Genomic DNA, 19,411 nt, shown 5'->3' on the forward strand with positions numbered 1-19,411 from the left:
TCTCTTGATGGCTGTCTCTCTCTGTCAAATAAATTAATTAATTAATTAATCTTAAAAAAAAAGAAACGTTGTTTTGTGTATTTGTTGAACGAATGGGGCAAGATCCATAATTGGTAATTTTGAGCAGGAAAGAGGCATCATTAGTGTAGTATAGTAGGTTTTAAGGTGCAAGAGGATGATAAGGAGAAAGGGTGGCTGTAAAGAAACTTGGGGAAACAATGAAGACAAACTTTATCTGTCTCACAATACTCATACTATCATTTAATGTACTTGAAGCAGAAGTAAAATGAAGACTTTTTCTCCACTCTGCCTTGTGCCAGGATCAGAGCAATGTTCCTGAATTTCGATGGGGGCATAAATAACTTCCAGAAACAAAGTCTCAAATCGAAAGTAAAGTTTAATTTTATGAATTGCAATAGTGCCTTTTGATATTTAAGCAATGGTTTACTAAGGGATTCAATCCACAGAAGAATTAGTATTAAAAATCTTTTTTTTAAGTATTAAAAATCTTAAACTTATTAAGAATTACAGCGAGGGTCGTACGGGGTGGGGTGGACAGGAATGCATCAAAATAAGCTCAAGTGATGTAGCATTGGCTTGGCCTACAAGTTTCTTTTGGGAATTTGAAGAACTCGTATCCATTTATTCATTCCAAAGTATTTAGTTAAGCACCTACTATGTATGAGGCAATGGGGATACAGCAGTGATCAGGGAGTTTCCTTTCTTTAAAGAGCTTACCTTTAGGTGTATTTGAATTCTGAATCGTGAATCCGAGGGCACGATAAATCGAATGAAGCAGTGAACCGAGGGAGCCATGATTCTTTACAAACCGCGGCAAAATCAGTATTTTAAATTTTCTATTTTTGGAAGCTGGGTCCTCTTAGTTCTGGAAGACGGGTGGGCAGGTGGGATGCAAGGAGATTGCCCGCCGAATATATAAACAGACTTCGTGTTTGGGTTCAGGAGTTTAGGACTGGAACTCCAAATTACACCTGCAGCAGCGAGCTAACCCGACCTAGGAGGCAGATAGGACCACAGAAGAAAAACTACTTCACCCGAGCCCTCAGAATAGGTACAGTCCCCTCAGCCTACAGCAGAAGGCCATGGACTACAATTCCCACATGCCCTTGCGACTGCCCCTCCCGCCAGCACAACTTCGAAGTATGGGAAAGATGGAGGGACGTCGGGCGCACTCCTGTTGCGTCATTAGAGTGTGACTCCAGATACAAAATAGGTCTGGGCTACAAAGTATGGCAGCTGCTGAGGCGGCAGTGGTATCGTCGTCATCTTTGGAAACAGACACAGCCCTGGTCCCTGAAACTGCAGGAACAGCCGCAGCAATGGCCGCCACCTCATCAGCGACGGCTGCAGCCGCGGCCGTTGCGGCCGCTGCCAGAACCGGATCCGAAGCCAGGGTCTCCAAGGCCGCTTTGGCTACTAAGCTGCTGTCCCTGAGCGGCGTGTTCGCCGTGCACAAGCCCAAAGGGCCCACTTCAGCCGAGCTGCTGAATCGGCTGAAGGAGAAGCTGCTAGCAGGTACTGCAGCCCGGGTGGGGTCCAGGCTGAGGCGGTTGCCGCGGGAGCGGAAGCCGCAGAGAGCCAATGGACTTTTTTGCGAACTTGTGGCTCGAGAATTAAAAGGAGGGGAAAGGGAGGATGACCGCCGAATTAGCTGTGGACAGAAATCTGGGGCATCTCGGGCTTGGACTTGCCCTGACGTGAACTCCTGTAGCCTAGTTGGCAGTTTTCGTTCTCAAGGGAAGAACAAAAAACAAAACACAAAACCCCACACTTACACAAATAAACCTCTTTCCTTGGGCAGACAAACTAATATTCTGTAATTTGATCGCCCAGGAGCCTTTTGTTTGGCTCACGTTGATAAAACCCACCTGAAGGAAGCACTGGTTCTCTACCCCCGAAGTTGCATTCTTAAAAATAGTTTGGAGATGCAGATATTACTTAATTAACCAAGACTTTAACGCAGTGGTTTTCACATCGGGGGCATGAAATTATTTAGAGCCCCTTGTGCAAATGCAGAGTCCAGATCCCTGCCCTCCCAGAAATTGTAATTTTGAGGTTCTGGGGTATTTTTTTAGGAAACCATTTTTAAACTGTTCCTCCGTGTGATTCTGGTGTAAGTGGCCTTTGGACCACGTTTTGAGGAACACTAAGTGTAATTTAAGAGCATTCTTTTTTGTTTGTTTCTTCACGTACACTGGGAGAATATTGGAAAAGCCTGGAGGATCTCTCAGTTCATCAGCCCAGTAGATTATTTCTGACAGTGACATCAGGGAACTTTAGATTTATTGGACACCTACAACAAGCCAGATCTAACCTATAGAGCTGTGAAGATGAAAGATAACAGCCTTTTCTCTTAACTGAGTTATAGCATAGAAATTTCTGCAGACTTTGGTGATAAAACTATTTAGTTGCATATTCAGGGCTTTCCTGAATTTGGCCCTGCCCTGTCTTTCCATTAAAAAACAGTACAGGAACTTTTCTTCTCCCCTTCCCCCTCCTCCTTCTTTTAAAGATTTATTAATTTGAGAGAGAGAGAGAGAGCACAAGCAGGGGGAAGAGGCAGAAGGAGAGGGAGAGACTCTCAAGCCGACTCCCTTGCTGAGCATGGAGCGTGAAGAGGGGCTTGATCTCAAGACCCTGAGATCATGACCTGAGCCCAAATCAGGACTTAGCTGACTTAACTGACTGACCCAGGAACTAACTTTTTAACATTGTTTAGTGTGCCTTGGCAAACTTTATTATACTTTTTTAAAAATGCAAAAACAAATTATTCTGATAGGAATTTGTTGATTAAAACTGACACAATACGGATTCAAATGGCATTTTAATAACTATAGGTACACTCTTGCAGATGTTTAATTCCAGTGTTATATCTACTCATTCTTTTGTTATACTCTGCTTTTACTTTGTAACCTGTAAGAATGGGTCATATAGGGGGTGTTGAAGGAAGGACTTGCATTAAGAATAAACTTTGTGGTGTCATCATAGAGTTGTTTCCTACATACAGTTGCTTCCATTTGGCCTGATTTGTTAGCGGAATTAGGGCTTTTTTGATTCACAAGGTAATGCTTACCATTCTTCCTCTCAGACAGGAGTCTGATGGGATTAAAGCCATATCCTGGCCTTCTGGTTAATCTGCCTCTAAGAGCTAAAGTCCCTTGTTGAAACTTGGTTAAAACTTTGTTTCAAGGCTGTTGTGAGGCCATCTTCTAGAAGCCTCTCACTCAGATGCAGATATTCTCATTACTCCATTTCTATATTGCTTTGATTGGTCTATTCTATGTGTATGTCAGCTAGACCAGGCTACCTGGGAAGGTTCTAAAAGATACAAATTTCAAGGCCACACATTCTGATGCCAGCCAGGTTTGACACCCACTGATTCAGGCCACCGTTAATGGTCATAGCCTCTATTAACACTTCTGGCCTTTCCCTATATTGATTCATATTATACTTAAAATCCTTGCTCTTTTTTGTCTATGTGAATCCTTCAAGGCCCAAAATGTAAGAATTTTATAGCTAGAAAAGACCTTAGGAGAAATTCTTCCATAAATGTTACCAATATGGTAATGAATATGAACCAAATTCCAATATAGTAGAGGTGATGTGTCTTCAAACTTGAGAGAGGTAAATTTGGACACAAAAGGAAGAAGCAGGTTTGTTGGCCTTCATACTCTAAGGAGTGTCAAGTTGAAAAATACAGAAGAGTTCTCCAAAAGTTTTCTATAAATGTATAGATGAGAGGTCCATGGTGAATTGCAAGTGAAAGGTGAAAGGTTTGAAGCCTGGGCCTGTCCTTAATGGGTTTGTGTTAAAGCAGACAGCCAGGCCCTTCCAAGCATGGTGATGTAATCAGAGAGTGGCATGAGGACTGTGTTCCAGACAGATGGTGTTCTGTAATTATGCTGTCAGGCCAGGCAACCCAGCACATCCTTTTGGCTGTCTATTCTGTTTTCTCCATCATTGCTCTGCTTCCCTTCTTTTCTTTTATCTGTCCTCTCTTTTCATTTCTTTTGCTCTATTTTTTATCTTCTCTGTGTCAGTGGTTATAAGGGAAGTTTGATGAGTTTGGGAGATGTAGATCAATACAGCTGTTCTTTCCTTTCTCATTTGAAGTTCAGTGGCCGATATTCTGTCAATGTGTTGATATATATAATAATAATAATAACTTACTGTCAGAGTGCTGTATAGTTTCCAGAGAACTTTCAGATAACATTATTTCAGTTTATCTTTACAATAGGAAGATGAGGCGGCCCAGGTTGGCATTTTCTTTTTTTTAAAATCTAAATGCTTCAGAGTTTAAGAGGCATAAGAGGCAACTTAACTGTTAACCTACTTCCCACATAACCTTTTGTTAAGATAGGCTTCTTAAAGGAATTGAGAGTTTTATTTGGAGAGAAGGGCAACAAAAATAAATAGTTTGGGAACTTAATGTTCTTAGAAGTAGCCTTTTGAAAGGTACTCCTGACGTTAGGTAGCTGGGGGTACCAGCAAAGAATACCAGGAAACCAGAGAGAATTAGAAATGAAATCAAGAACTTTTAAAACTAACTGCCTGTATAAAAACTAACTTCTTTTCATCATTCTGTAACAGCCCACCCAACTCCTAGGAATTTACTAGGTTTTTCAGGGTGAGCCTGGATATTCACTCACGTTTAAAAAAAAAATTTCCCCCCTAATCTGTTAAGTTTGTACAATCATTTTTGTTTTGAGTACTCCATCCACCCTCCCCCCATATTTATGGAGATCTTCTTCATTTGTCTTGCTAATTGCTATTTCTCATCCAATTACTCTCATAGAAGCTGGAATGCCTTCTCCAGAATGGACCAAAAGGAAAAAGCAGACTCTGAAAATTGGACATGGAGGGACGCTAGACAGTGCAGCCCGAGGAGTTCTGGGTAAGAGATATGAATGGAAGTTTGATGTAACTACCACTTATTATAGAGAAAAATACTGATTGAGAACAGATAAAGCCATGCCATTTCCAGTCTTTTGGAGTATTTCAGATCCACTGGATTTATAATGCCATCTTATAAAGAAGACCTTAAGTGATAAAAATATACAAAGCTATTAGAAATAGCCACTTTGTGTGTGGATGGGATTTTGAGAAAGGATTTTTATCTGTGAAAAAAAGAATTAATGTAGCAGGTCTGAAATCACTGTGGTTAGAAAGGCCTGCTTGCGAGGCTTGCTCTTGGTAGGCATCTGGGAACTTGGATTTTGAGAGTGTTCCCATCCCTCCCTATCTGATAAGGGTGGTTTGCTGTTCCCCAGCTGTTGGTGTGAACAGTGTGGTGTATGCCGAACACCTGCTTTCCTTTTAGGAGTCTGGAATTTTGACCTACCCCTTGGGCAGGTGTGTCTGGGTAACCATCCTCATCCCCCCCAATTAAGAACTTTGGGTGCTGAGTTTCTAATAGGCTTCCCTGAGTAGGAACATTGCATACACTTTTTACATTTTGGAGAAAGGAGCATGCTCAAGTGTTCCCCGTCATAGTAGGAAGAGAGAATAAGGAAACCTACGTGTGGATTTCTCCAGTGTCCTTTTCCCTTCTGATCCTACTATGTAAAATTATTACTATGTCCCTGTAGTAGCCATGTATGAATCTTCCAACGTGGAGTGTCTTGTTGGGGATTCCTGAGAAGGTATTTTGCTCTTTTTTTTGCCTCAGATTTCATCTCTGAGATCAGCTCTTTTGAGAATGTGAGCCTTATGGTTCCTGAGAGGAAGTCACACTTTCTCTTGGAGATACAGTGAGCATTATTGCTTATGGAGGCAAATTGGTGGAATTGATTAACAGGAGAAAAATCACTTATCCCTTTTTATTCTTTTTTTTTTTTTTTTAATGCCTCTGGCATAGGTTCTAAAGTTTACCTTTACAGACTGCTTAAGTGTGTATCCACAGGCTATGGTATGTTTTGCAAACTTTTTGTAGAACTCTCTCCATAGTCACAGAAATACATATGTTGGGATTCCTGTCCCCACATCCTAGAAGCAGTTCTGTAGGACAGCACTTACTTTTTTACATGGTTTGGTGTTTTGTATTTTATTTCATTTTTTTTTCATGTTGATAATCCACTAAATTTATTTCATGATGCACTAATGGGTTGTGATTCATGGTTTATAAAATACTACGCTACAGTGCCAGTCCATTTTATTAGAGCTAAAAAATTAGGTACAAACGACAAACCTCATCTAAGCCATCCAAAGGAAATGAATGCTTATTTAGAAGAAAAGGATAAATTTGGTGAAGAAAATTCTGTTCTTCAAGAAAGTTAGAAACAATGTATGATTTTGCATTTTCAAAAATTACAGTTTTTATTTAATTCCTTTGGAGAAATATCTTTACATTTTCTCCAAATACATTTGGAGAAAAATCTTTACATAGATTTAAAAAAACATAAGTCCATTTTCCTGAATTAGAGAACTTATATAGGCAAATTCTGACAACTTAAAGTTATTGCTTCTTACCATAATTAATGATAATCATTTAATGAGCAACATACTATGTGTGAAGTCTTCAGCTTAGGGCATACATAAATTATATACTTTAATCCTCTTGTAAACCTATAAGGTAGGTGTTATTATTCCTCATTTTACAGAAGAAGAAATGAAGACCCAGAGAGAGAGTGCATTGTCAAAGTTTGTGGCAGAGTCAGATGTGGCAGAGTCAAGCCAGATGTGCTCAGTTCCAGAGCTTCTGCCCTAACCTGGCATGGCAGATACCTGGGCTTCCTGCCCTCCTGCCATGCCCATGGCAGGATTACCTAGCAGTCACAGCGTTCTTTGCGACTGGTCCTAAAAATGGCTTCACGGTTTTTATCAGTTCTCCTTGAGTTGAAGCCTATTCATTGTTAACCATTCTGTTCTACTGCTTTCCAAGGCACAACACCAAAAATATAAGAGACAGGATAAGGTCTGCTGTTTATTTATGAACAGACGAATTGTATTCATTTCTGGTAGTATTTACTCATTGGTATGCAGAAAATAGTGATATTCAAGGCAGTGAATAAATAAGTTTATTTTTTACCCTCAAGTTAAGTGATTTTGTTGAAATTTCCATTTTAGTATTATGAAAGGCTGGCATTTGGCTAAGATTCATATGAGTGGAAGAAATTGCATTGCACATCATTTCCTATTTGAAGGCTTAATTTATATTTGATACCCAGGAACTTTTATGATGATATAATCTGTGCATATGTCAAATTTCTTAATTTTTCTTCTAATACCTGTAGTTCCCAATGAGGAATAAAGTTAAAAAAAATGTAGATATTTAGTCATAGAATAAAGGGTATTCATTGTTCAAATTAGTAGTTCTGGAGACTTAGAAGTTGATTTTTGTTTTATGGTGGAATAAACACTGGGTTCTCATCATCATGAGTTTGTGAACTGGCTGCTTTACTTACTAAGTATACAGAGCCTGGGAAAATCTGTAACCTCTCTGAATCTCTGTTGTTTATCTCTTGAAAGGGGTAAGTAACATCTACCATTAACTTTGAGTAGATTTATTGAAACATATGAGATATCTATAATGNTATGGTGGAATAAACACTGGGTTCTCATCATCATGAGTTTGTGAACTGGCTGCTTTACTTACTAAGTATACACAGCCTGGGAAAATCTGTAACCTCTCTGAATCTCTATTGTTTATCTCTTGAAAGGGGTAAGTAACATCTACCATTAACTTTCAGTAGATTTATTGAAATATATGAGATATCTATAATGTACAGATATATGCTGTACTCTGTCAAGTGCTTTATAAAGTTTTTTTTTTTTTTTTTTTGGACAAAACTGGTCCTATGTGAAAAAAATACACTTTTACTTTCAACATGTAGACTGTTTTGCTGGGATTTTTTTCCTTTGTAATATTAATGGTACAGATTTAAGAATTTAGTTGACAATTTAAGATATGATCTGAAGTTTGGGTTTATAATTCTATTAACCTATATTATATATAATATATATGACTTATGTAATTCTATAAAGAGGCTTGCAAGATTCTTAAAAATCCTGTGGTAAGTAGAATATTGGCCCCCTAAATATGCCTATGTCATAACCTCCAGAATCTATGAAGGTTCTTCTTCTTTTTTTTTTTTTTTTTAAGATTTATTTATTTGAGAGAGAGCACAAACAGGCAGAGTGGCAGGCAGAGGGAGAGGGAGAAGCAGGCTCCCTGCTGAGTAGGGAGCCCGACTTGGGGCTCGATCCCAGGACCCTGGGATTGTGACTTGAGCCGAAGGCAGATGCTTAACTGACTGAGCCACCCAGCACCCCCAGAATCTATGAAGGTTCTGTCACAATGTATGTTAGGTTCTATTACAAGGGGGAATTAAGGTTGCTAATGAGCTGCCTTTAAGATAAAGAGATTATCTTGGAATATCCAGGTGGACCCTGGTGTAATCACAGAGGTCTTTAAAAGTGGAAGAGGAGCCAGAAGAGAGAGATGTGGCAGTGGAAGCAGTGGTTGGAGTGATGTGATTGCTGGCTTTGAATGAGGAAGGGAGTCACTGAGCCAAGGAATGTCAGCAGCCTTTAGAAGCTAGAAAAGGCAAGGAGCCTCCCATAGAAAGGCTCTAGAGAGATTCTCCCATAGGGCCTTCAGAAAAGACTGCAGCCATGTAGACACCCTGATTTTTAGGTTAGTAAAACTCATTTCAGACTTCTGATCTCCAGAACTGTAAGATAGTAAGTTTGTTGTTTTAAACTACTAAGTTGGTAATTTGTTACAGCAGCAGTAGGAAACGAATACACCCATTTATTATAAATCACCTGAAATGGAATCTCAGTTTCTGCCTGTCACTTTAAAATTATTATTTTGGGGGTCGCCTTGGTGGCTCAGTTGGTTAAGTGCCTGCCTTCAGCTCAGGTCATGAATGCAGGGTCCTGGTATCGAGTCGTGTGGCAGGCTCCTTGCTCAACAGGGAGCCTGCTTCTCCCTCTGCCTGCCACTCGCCCTGCTTGTGCTCTCTCTCTCTGACAAATAAATAAATAAAATCTTTTAAAAAATTATTATTATTTTAACTTTAGAGGTTATAAAATTACTGAAAAAATTTAAAAAATATTTAAAACCATAAAGTTAAAAATAAAAATTATCTATTTTTCACCTTTAGCAATAGTCACTGACATTTTTGCTACATTTTCTCCTAGCTTTATATCTATTGCAAAATTTTTAAGTTGAGCTGTTTTATTATATGTACATTTGTATCCTTTTTTTTTAAACATCATATCACAATCATTTTTATGTTAAAGAACTTTTGGTAGACATTTTTCTTTTTTTAAATTTTACTGAAGAATAATTGACAAATATAATTGTATATGTTTTAAGTATTGAAATCATATCAAGTATCTTCTCCAACCACAGTAGTATGAAACTAAAAAATCTATTACAGTAGGAAAGCTAGAAAACTCACAAATATGTAGAAATTAACGCACTTTGAATAACCAGTGGGTCAAAGAGAAAATCAAAGAATATCTTGAAACAAATGAAAATAGAAACACAACATACCAAAACTTATGGGATACAGGAAAAGCAGTTTCAGGAGGGAAGTAAACATTATTTTTGAGGGCAACACAATGTTCTGTCCTAGCAGTCAAATACAATTATTTAACCATTTCCCTATTTGAGGTCATTGATCTTAGCAGAGTTTTGTTGTAAGACTTATTCNCAGTGGGTCAAAGAGAAAATCAAAGAATATCTTGAAACAAATGAAAATAGAAACACAACATACCAAAACTTATGGGATACAGGAAAAGCAGTTTCAAGAGGGAAGTAAACATTATTTTTGAGGGCAACACAATGTTCTGTCCTAGAAGTCAAATACAATTATTTAACCATTTCCCTATTTGAGGTCATTGATCTTAGCAGAGTTTTGTTGTAAGACTAATTTTGGATTTGGTTTTGGATTATTAAGATAGATTTCCAGAGTGGAAAGACAGGTCTTTTAAGATGGTTGAAACTTTCAACTGCAAAAGCTTTGGAATTACATATGTCATACCCTTGTCTGTTCCAAAGTGGCTCTCATCATTTAAAGTAGAATACTAGGACATTCGGATACGTTTGGAGATAGTGGATTTTTTATAGGCAGGCATTTGACCACAGGAAGTTGGGGAGATGAAGAGAGTAGTCATTGTGAGATAGTGCTTGGCAAACTCTGTTTACTCATTCATTCTCCCAATTCTTCCCACTTTGCAGACTGTTGTGTCTCTGTTCATGCCTTTCTTTTCAGACAAACTGCTCATTTCTGTCTTTTTCAGTATTAGAAATCCTACTGACCTTTCCATATTTCGCTGAAACGCTCTCTCCTACACGTGCAGCCTGCCCACCTTACTCTTTCATGGTGCTGATGTAAAACTTCATTCTATTCTTTGTTTTTGTTAACTCACAAAGGGCTGAAACCAGGCCTTACTTACTTCTGTGTCTGTATAATAAGTACTGAATAAAACGTTGAATGATTGAATGAGAAAAAAAGCTGAGTAAAAATTCTGTCCAGTAAACTGTCCCTTGAATGAAAAGCTACTGGTTGGCTGACCCTCACCTCCAAATAATCTTTCTACATACCACTTTTGTAGTACTATTCCTAGAATTCTGCTTTCACTAATCACCTGGCTTCAGTGGGCCTTGGTTATAGAATGAGAAGGTTAAGCTGGGTAACTTTAAAATGCCTTCTTGTTTCAAATCCTATCATTCGGGATCACTGACCTAGCAGAGAAATCAGTGTTTCAACCATGATGAAGTCAAACATGTCAGCCTCTTCTAAGACACCTGCACTCTGGTTGATAAACCCACTGTGCTCGTTCTTGTATCTGAGAATTTGTACAGTTTGTTCCTTTTTTAGGACATGCTTCTCTCTTCTCTGTATGCTCAAATTCTTTTTTTTTTTTTTAAAGATTTTATTTATTTATTTGACAGAGAGAGAGACAGCCAGCGAGAGAGGGAACACAAGCAGGGGGAGTGGGAGAGGAAGAAGCAGGTTCTTAGCGGAGGAGCCTGATGTGGGGCTTGATCCCAGAACGCCAGGATCCTGCCCTGAGCCTAAGGCAGACGCTTAACGCTTAACGACTGAGCCACCCAGGCGCCTGTCTGGGAAGAAGCAGGTTCTTAGCGGAGGAGCCTGATGTGGGGCTTGATCCCAGAACGCCAGGATCCTGCCCTGAGCCTAAGGCAGACGCTTAACGCTTAACGACTGAGCCACCCAGGCGCCTGTCTGTATGCTCAAATTCTAAACATCCTTTAAGGCCTATCTCAAGCTCTGTTTGAAATGCTTGAATGAAGCATTTATCTGGCCTCTTTAGCGGTTTAGAGTACTCCCTTCTTTGACCTCCTACAGCAATTATTCTGTGTTCATTTTGACTCTTATTCATAAACTATCTTACTGCTATTTAGCATTATTCACTCATTTATTCATACACCATTTTTTTTGCACACTTGCAGTTTCCCTTATCTGCATTTTATTTTCCCCATGAGGTTATAAACTCTTTCAACATCAGGAAATGTTCTATTCCATTAAAAGTATTGTTCTTGGGACTGTGTGCATAGTAGCTGCTCCAGAAATACTGACTGGGGATTCTTGAATGGAACACAATTGCACTGGATCTTTGTTATGATACAAAGTTTTTTTCTGGAGAGTAGCAGCTATCATTTGAAGAGTATGATGCTCAACAAAGGACACTAAAGGCAGACCGTTGTTTTTATCTAGTCATTGAACTAATATGACTCCATCATAGAAGCTTGGGGGCATTTGGGATGACTTTACGTAGGGTTTGAGATTTGAGCTGGGTTTCGAAGGATGGATTTTGAACACTAGTAGTTGGTACTGTAGGCATTGGGACCCTATTGAGGGGTGTTGGGGGGCTTTGTAGTGTGCAGTAGAGGTAATCAGAAATGGTTATAAAATGGTATGCAGTGGAAGAGAAAGGGATAGAATGTAGAGCAGTCAGGTTGGTAGTGGTTTAGGCTAATTAGGTTAATGGCAGTGGAAAGAAAGCTTAGATGAGTAAGGTGGCAGAAGAATGAAAAGAAAGGGGGTCTACTATTAGTCTGGTCTGAATTTCAACTCCACCACATACTAGTTGTTAGATGCTGGGCAAAGTGCTTAGTCTCCCTCTGTCTCAGTTTCCTCATCTATAAAATAGGGATAATTGTATTATTTTTTAGAGTTGTTATAAGGATTAAATGAGCTAATGAATGGAAAGCATTTAGACTGGAATTTGATACATGGTAAATGCAATGAATGATATCTGCTACAAATAATTGTGATAATTCTTTTAGCTGGTCAATCATTTCTTGTTTTTTCTTGCAATTCTGAATTGTGTTTATACTGTGTTCCTTTACAAAATTGTATCCATTGATGAGAAATACCTCATTTCTTATGAAAATTTGCTTTCTGTTAAGTGAAGATATGATTGTAAACTCTCATTCTCTCCTGGTGAAATGTGTTGTCATGAGGATAAATAATATTTGAAATTGAAGCGAGAGGTGGGACATTGTTGTACCTAATATGTGGTCTGTGTGAGTATACATTCTCCAAGCTCTCATTTTACCTTGTATTTTTCTTAGTGTTTGGTTGATCTGTTATGTTTCTGTTTTCTTGATTGTATACTGCTGGACACTAATCATTTTTAAATGGTTCATTAGTTATGATGATGGCTTTTGCTTTGTTTGTTAATGATCTCTATCAAAAGGCTTTCTCATACTGTGGTTTAAATTGTACCATGTATTTTTCACTGACCCACATATAAAATTCCAGTGAGTCCTCTGAGGTTGTTCTAAAGTTTTTCATTATGTAATTGTCTGGGTTGAGTTTTCTATCATGTTTAACACTTTGAGAGGGGGTTATGATGATGGCTTTTGCTTTGTTTGTTAATGATCTCTATCAAAAGGCTTTCTCATACTGTGGTTTAAATTGTACCATGTATTTTTCACTGACCCACATATAAAATTCCAGTGAGTCCTCTGAGATTGTTCTAAAGTTTTTCATTATGTAATTGCCTGGGTTGTGTTTTCTATCATGTTTAACACTTTGAGAGGGAAAAAAAAAAGTGTCCCACCCATCCTCTCTTTAGAATTTCTAAGTTGCATGATAAGTTCAACTGATTGGAGTAATAGGAGCCCTCTAGTTGTGCAAAATACATGTTCTTTCCAACTTTATATTACATGTACCAAAAAATTATGACCAAAATATATAGATATTTCAAAAATCTAGTTTTCAGAATAGAGTGTCATAATATTTCTTTCTTTGATTTATAGTGGTTGGAATTGGAAGGGGAACAAAAATGTTGACCAGTATGTTGTCAGGGTCCAAGGTAAGAACACTAGAATACTTTTGTTTTTCTTTTCTCTTGAATGTTTTTCTTAATGACCTATGTTTTGGATTTTAATCAGTTAAAAAATTGTGTACATTGCATTTACAGATGTTATTCCTGAATATTAATTGTGTTGGTCATGATATCTGAGATTCAAAATATTGAGACTATAAATTGGAAATTCTTCAACAAATTGATTTATAGAAGCAAAACTCTGCGGTGCTTATCATTTTAAAAATTCTGTTGTTTTTTTATATATTTCTTAGATGAAGGAGAACTTACAGATCATAAATTCTATTGGNCATTTACAGATGTTATTCCTGAATATTAATTGTGTTGGTCATGATATCTGAGATTCAAAATATTGAGACTATAAATTGGAAATTCTTCAACAAATTGATTTATAGAAGCAAAACTCTGCGGTGCTTATCATTTTAAAAATTCTGTTGTTTTTTAATATATTTCTTAGATGAAAGAGAACTTACAGATCATAAATTCTATTGGCAGATTTTTTTTAAACCTTGAAATTTTTATAGAAACAATACCATTAAAAAAAGAAAGAAACAATACCATTTTGTAACCCATACACTTTTCAGCAAAAGACCTGCTTTGTTCACTGGTTACAAAATGTTTACTAAAGACAAGTGAGGCTTCTTTAGGATGATAAGTTACGTCATTCATCTGTGAGAGTAACCTTGGCTAAATCAAAAAGCAGTTTTTGATCCAGTTGAGGAGAGAGAGGAAGGTTTATGCAGGGACAGGAGAGCTGTAAATCTGTGGATAGCTTCAGGCAGTAAGCGAGAACCCTCATGCAAAACAGCAGGGTAGAAGGAACATTGAAATAGAGGTCAGCCTGTCAAAGGGGTTAACCTCTCTCGGCCTCTTAGTTTTTCTTTAGGAAGAATGATTTGATCCCCTCTAGGGTCTCTTGCAGCTCCAAAAGAGACAATCATATCTGTATTCTGATTGGCAGTGAGGTGCTGGTTATAATAGTTGCGGCTAGGGACCAGCGAAAATGCCTATGCAGGGAAGATTAATAAACCACTTGGTAGAGAAGAATTTCAGCAAGTTCCTGGACTTTTTATGTGTTTTAAAACCCTTCCTCTAAGTGGAACATGAATAGTTGGTAAAGTGAACTTGTCTAAATTGTTTCTTAAATACATATATGGTCAAGGACCATTGAAATAAACCTTCCAGCTTATTGCAGACTAATGACTTTTGTAAAATATAATTTAAATGCTATGGCAACATCAAATTGCTAAATAAGTTTCTAAACAGCCTCATTTTCTGAGCTTATCTCATTGCGGATGCTGGCTCATGGAGCACACTTTGAGTGGCAGTGGTCTAAGTAAGCTTTTCTTAAAATAAAAAGCCCTCGAGAACATACTGTCTTTGACATCCCATTTTAGTTATCATTTGGAATAGAAACCTGTATCTTTCAGTTGGAAAGGATCTTAATACCTTAGATAAATGGAAAAATTTCAGTTTGTCTTACTGCATAATCTTAAAATGTTGGTGTTGAAAAAATCACAGAATATAAGAATTGTGTTAGAATGGCAGAGTTTGATGGTTTTGCTAAATTTGTGCATTGTGCTTAAATACTTACACATGGCTTTTAAAATTTTTCTCTGATACAGGGTTTCGCCATTTGTTTAATATTTGTTTCTTCTTAATATTTGTTACTTCTCCCAAAGTATAGACAGTGGTTACATTGATGCAGAATTATGAATGATTTTTATTTTCTTTTTTCACATTATTTAGTATTTTCCGAAATCTTTACACTGAACAAATCTCTTTTATAATTATAACCAAAAAGATATGTTTGCATTAAGGATTTTTTCTTTTACTCCAAGATAAAAGATGTTGCATTCATTGGAATATTCATTATTCACTTCTCCCCTCCTCCCAAAAGCACAAATACAACACACTGTTGTATATGTAAAACCTTACATATAAATTCCAGGCGTATTTGCAGAAATATATGACCGGAAATGTAAATACATCATTGGCTGTAGTTTAAGCTTTATTTATCACGAACCATTTTGGTATTCAGCTAGGAAAGCTTAATGTCATACAGTGAAATCACTGATCCTCGGATGACTGTATCCTAAATAGAAAATCCCAGGTGCATCTTATTACAGAAACCTAGTTCTTGGATGCTTCACATTTCAAAAATAGACATTTTTATCTTGTTAGCTATTTGTTTTTCTTACACTTTTAATTTTAGATTATGTATCTGTTTAAAAAATTAAGTCATTTAAATTTAAGTATGTGGAATATTACATTTTTATCAAAAGTAGTTAAAAATTTTTAATGAATTTTTTAAAATTGATTTTGTCTTTAGCACTGGAAGGAATCTTAGAGATTGCTTTCAAAAATTTTTTGACCAAGACCCATAGTTGGAAATTCATTTTACATTGTGACCCTATATACACCTACACGTATAAAAAACAAAAATTTCAGGGGTGCCTGAGTGGTTCAGTCCGTTAAGCCTTTGGCTCAGGTCATGATCTCAGGGTCCTGGGATAGAGCCCTGGTTGGATTCCCTGCTTAGTGGGGGAGCCTGCTTCTCCCTCTCCCGCTATCTCTCCCCCTTGTTCGTGTGCATGCTCGGTGTCTCTCTCTCTCTCTCTCTTTCTCAAATAAATGAATAAACAAAATCTTAAAAAAAACAAAAAGCAAAAATTTCGTCAAGCAGCCTTAACCCTATGTACAATGTACTGTTGGTATTTTTCCTTCTACTTCATTAAAAAATATTGGTGCCTGCAGCCTCCAAACTAGGCACGGACCTGCCAGACCTACCAGTGGACCTAATGTTGACTCTTTCTCCACCTTAACAGGTGAATTTTATTTACATCACAATGCTACTAGAAAAATTGGTCTTACAGTATGTGTCAGGTAGAGTTACCTCAAGAGTAGAATTATTTTGTTCTCGGATGGCAGATATTCAGTGTTCACATTACAGCCATATCACAGTGCATCCCTCCCTTACCATCCAGTCCTGATTAGAGACGTTGCTAATAGAACATGGCCTAACACTCTTTCCTGCTGAACCAAGAAACATCCTTAGAATTCATTTCAACATAATACCACTTCATACAGCCACTATCAATTAATCTGTGGAGTGCTGACCTTTTTAATAAGATCCTTATGCCATCAGATGATTTGGTTCTATTCTTTGAAGACCAGAGACCATTCAAACCACCCAACTCCTTTCTTTCATTCTTTCCAATTCAGATCAGTGTACGATCTAAGAGTCCCACTCTATGTTCTTCACTGCTTCCTCTCCTATCTTATAGTACTCTTTGCTTTGCCAATTATCATGTTTCTCTTGAGCCTTTTTTTTTTTTACTGCATGCTCTTTTGGGTTACATGTATAATGTGTATAAAAAGCATCTAGGTTTTCTGTGTAATTCCTTAAGTACAGAAGCTGATCAATAAATCCTATTAAGAGTTGACCCTTGGGGCGCCTGGGTGGCACAGCGGTTAAGCGTCTGCCTTCGGCTCAGGGCGTGATCCCGGCATTATGGGATCGAGCCCCACGTCAGCCTCTTCGCTCTGAGCCTGCTTCTTCCTCTCCCACTCCCCCTGCTTGTGTTCCCTCTCTCGCTGGCTGTATCTGTCTCTGTCAAATAAATAAATAAAATCTTTAAAAAAAAAATAAAGAGTTGACCCTTGAAAAATGCAAGGGTTAAAGGTACTAACCCCCTACGCAGTCAAAAATCACCGTATAACTTTGACTTCCTAAAAATTTAACTTATTAATAGACTACTGTTTACCATAAACATTACTGATATCATAAATAGTCAACACATACTGTGTATGTTATTTGTATTTTATACTGTATTCTTAAAGTAAGCTAGAGAAAAGAAAGTGGTATTAAGAAAATCATAAGGAAGAAAAGGTGCATTTACAGTACTGTACTATAAAAAATTACCTATAAGTGAACCCACGCAGTTCAAACTCATGTTATTCAAGGATCAGTAATATTACTGTTTCCAAGTATTTTGTGTATCCCCAGAGCTCTCTCTTGAGTTCCAGGCCTATTGGAGCTCTGTAACTACATATTCCAGAGACACTGACATTTATGTTGTCTAAGCAAGTTCTGTTGGAAATCTTGAGTATAGTTAATTTCATTCCTTTTTCATATCTATGATTTCTGGTAGCCTGTGCAAAACATGGCACTTATCAGAAACAGGAAGCATCACCTACCAGTTCTTTAGGGAGAAACAGTTTCTCTGGGCATTAAAGTGAGAAAGAAGTTTCTTACTGTGAGGGATATTGCATGACAGACAGTGGTTCTCAAAAATAGTTTTATAACACATATAGGAGTGGATCTCTATAAAATGTAACTTAGGTAAGATAATTCTGAGAGAAGTTAGACTAATGTGTCCCTTTGGCCTAACTTGATCTATATACCTAGAAGAGGCAGTGGTTGCATGGTTCCTCTACTAGCTTCCCTAAATTATATTTTCTTTGAGCCAGTCACTAAGCAGAAGCTGGATAGTAGATGTACTTAGAAGTAACAGACTTTGATGAGATTTGGTAGTACTACCTTTATTAGCTTTCTATATTGCTGATTAAAGTCAGTTACTTACACATGCATTAGAAACCACATGAGTAGATGGAAGGGCTGATGTCCCATTATGAAATCACTGGTGCCATGTGAAAACTAACTAGCATTTTGCAGATATAAGACTACTCTCCTATCTCTGTGGAGATAAACTGAAGTACCTGTAGACAAAGCCAGCATTTCCTCAGAGAGCAGCTTTGTATCCCTCCAGCAGTTGAACAAATATTATCAAAGGGGTATCCAAACTTTGCCACCCTGATGTATTCAAAAGACAGTAACCTTCCTCCAAGTATAGTAGTGTTTTGAGGTTAACCAGTCAATGTCAACTCTGAAGTGTGACTTGAATATTGCTCCTGTGAAATATAAACCAACTCTCCAGGACTTGTGCATTTCTATCGTTTTCTCCAGAGGCGAGTCCAATTTGTACCTTGTCTTTACACTCTGTTAATATTCATACATTTCATAAGTACTATATTGAAAATTTGAAGGGCTTACATTTATGATCGGTAAAGAGCTATTCCTTTTTTAATGAAGACATTCAAAGTGACATGTTCTTGGTCTGGTAGGTTTAAAAAATTTTTTTTTTCTTTATCGTAAATAATATTCATTTGTTTGTGAAACTTTGAATCATAAGCTTTTAAATCAAACCTTGGAAAAAGCAGTTGCCTAGTTGAGATGGAAATGATTATGTATCCTTTCTGTAATATAAAAACAGTTTCCTTTCTCCTGAAGAGTACAGAAGCCAATTTGCTCTTAAAACTGTCTAGCTAGTATCTTGCTATGGGGTTCAGGGAACCTGAGATGGGTAGAGAGTAGAGTAGTACTAGTAGCAGAGAGAAACCATGAATCCCAAAGAGCACACAGTGGGCTGGAAACTTCTTTAAAAATTCCATAGGACCTCCATTTGTTTTGTTGTGGTCAAATTATGTTGTAATGAATACCTTAATAGAATTCAGAATTACCAGGTGTGCATCCTGTCTCTGTGTAGAATTTAGGACAGTGAACAGAAATACTTTGACCCCGTAGGATAAAATGGTGGTGTGTGTATACACATTCCCATGTCTTTTTTCTTCTAACCCATATCTTCTTGCTGGTGAGATTTTGTTTCTCTTGGAGGCTTACCTGTCTGGGTGGATTTTTCTAAGTAGCTCATGGACCATTGACTAGAATTAAAAGATTATTATGACTAGATGCGAAGACAAGGGAGAGCTAGAAAGCAGCTATAATTTAGATCAGCAGTTCACAACGTATGGTCCAGGGACATCTGAGGCTTTTTCAGGGGTCTGTTGAAGTCAAAACTGTTTTCATAGCTTTGCAATCTGATGAGCATATTGTGGAGTTTTTCGGAGGTTACCTGATTGATAGCATAGCTCTGATAGTTAATGGAATGTTTGCATGTATATCAGTGTTTTAAACATTTTTGTGTTTTAATCTCTAACACAGTAACTATCAACAGATAGAACTCATATAAAAAAATTGTGCTAAGGTTTCTAAATAACTTTCAAGTGTATATAGGGG

At 37.6% G+C, this 19,411-nt stretch overlaps 1 protein-coding gene across 1 annotated transcript in view; it reads left to right on the forward strand.

The window, feature by feature from the left end:
• The first annotated feature begins 1,200 nt into the window (after positions 1 to 1,200).
• The window catches only part of TRUB1 (TruB pseudouridine synthase family member 1), a 36,402-nt gene continuing 18,191 nt past the window's right edge, over positions 1,201 to 19,411 (forward strand). Inside the window, exons 1-3 of the mRNA XM_019806031.2 lie at positions 1,201 to 1,536; positions 4,817 to 4,915; positions 13,265 to 13,320. Of these exons, the coding sequence (XP_019661590.1) occupies positions 1,251 to 1,536; positions 4,817 to 4,915; positions 13,265 to 13,320 (441 nt within the window). The 5' untranslated portion in view covers positions 1,201 to 1,250. The remainder of the gene's footprint in view (positions 1,537 to 4,816; positions 4,916 to 13,264; positions 13,321 to 19,411) is intronic.

Source organism: Ailuropoda melanoleuca, chromosome 6 (assembly GCF_002007445.2).
Source record: "Ailuropoda melanoleuca isolate Jingjing chromosome 6, ASM200744v2, whole genome shotgun sequence".
Classification (NCBI taxonomy): domain Eukaryota; kingdom Metazoa; phylum Chordata; class Mammalia; order Carnivora; family Ursidae; genus Ailuropoda; species Ailuropoda melanoleuca.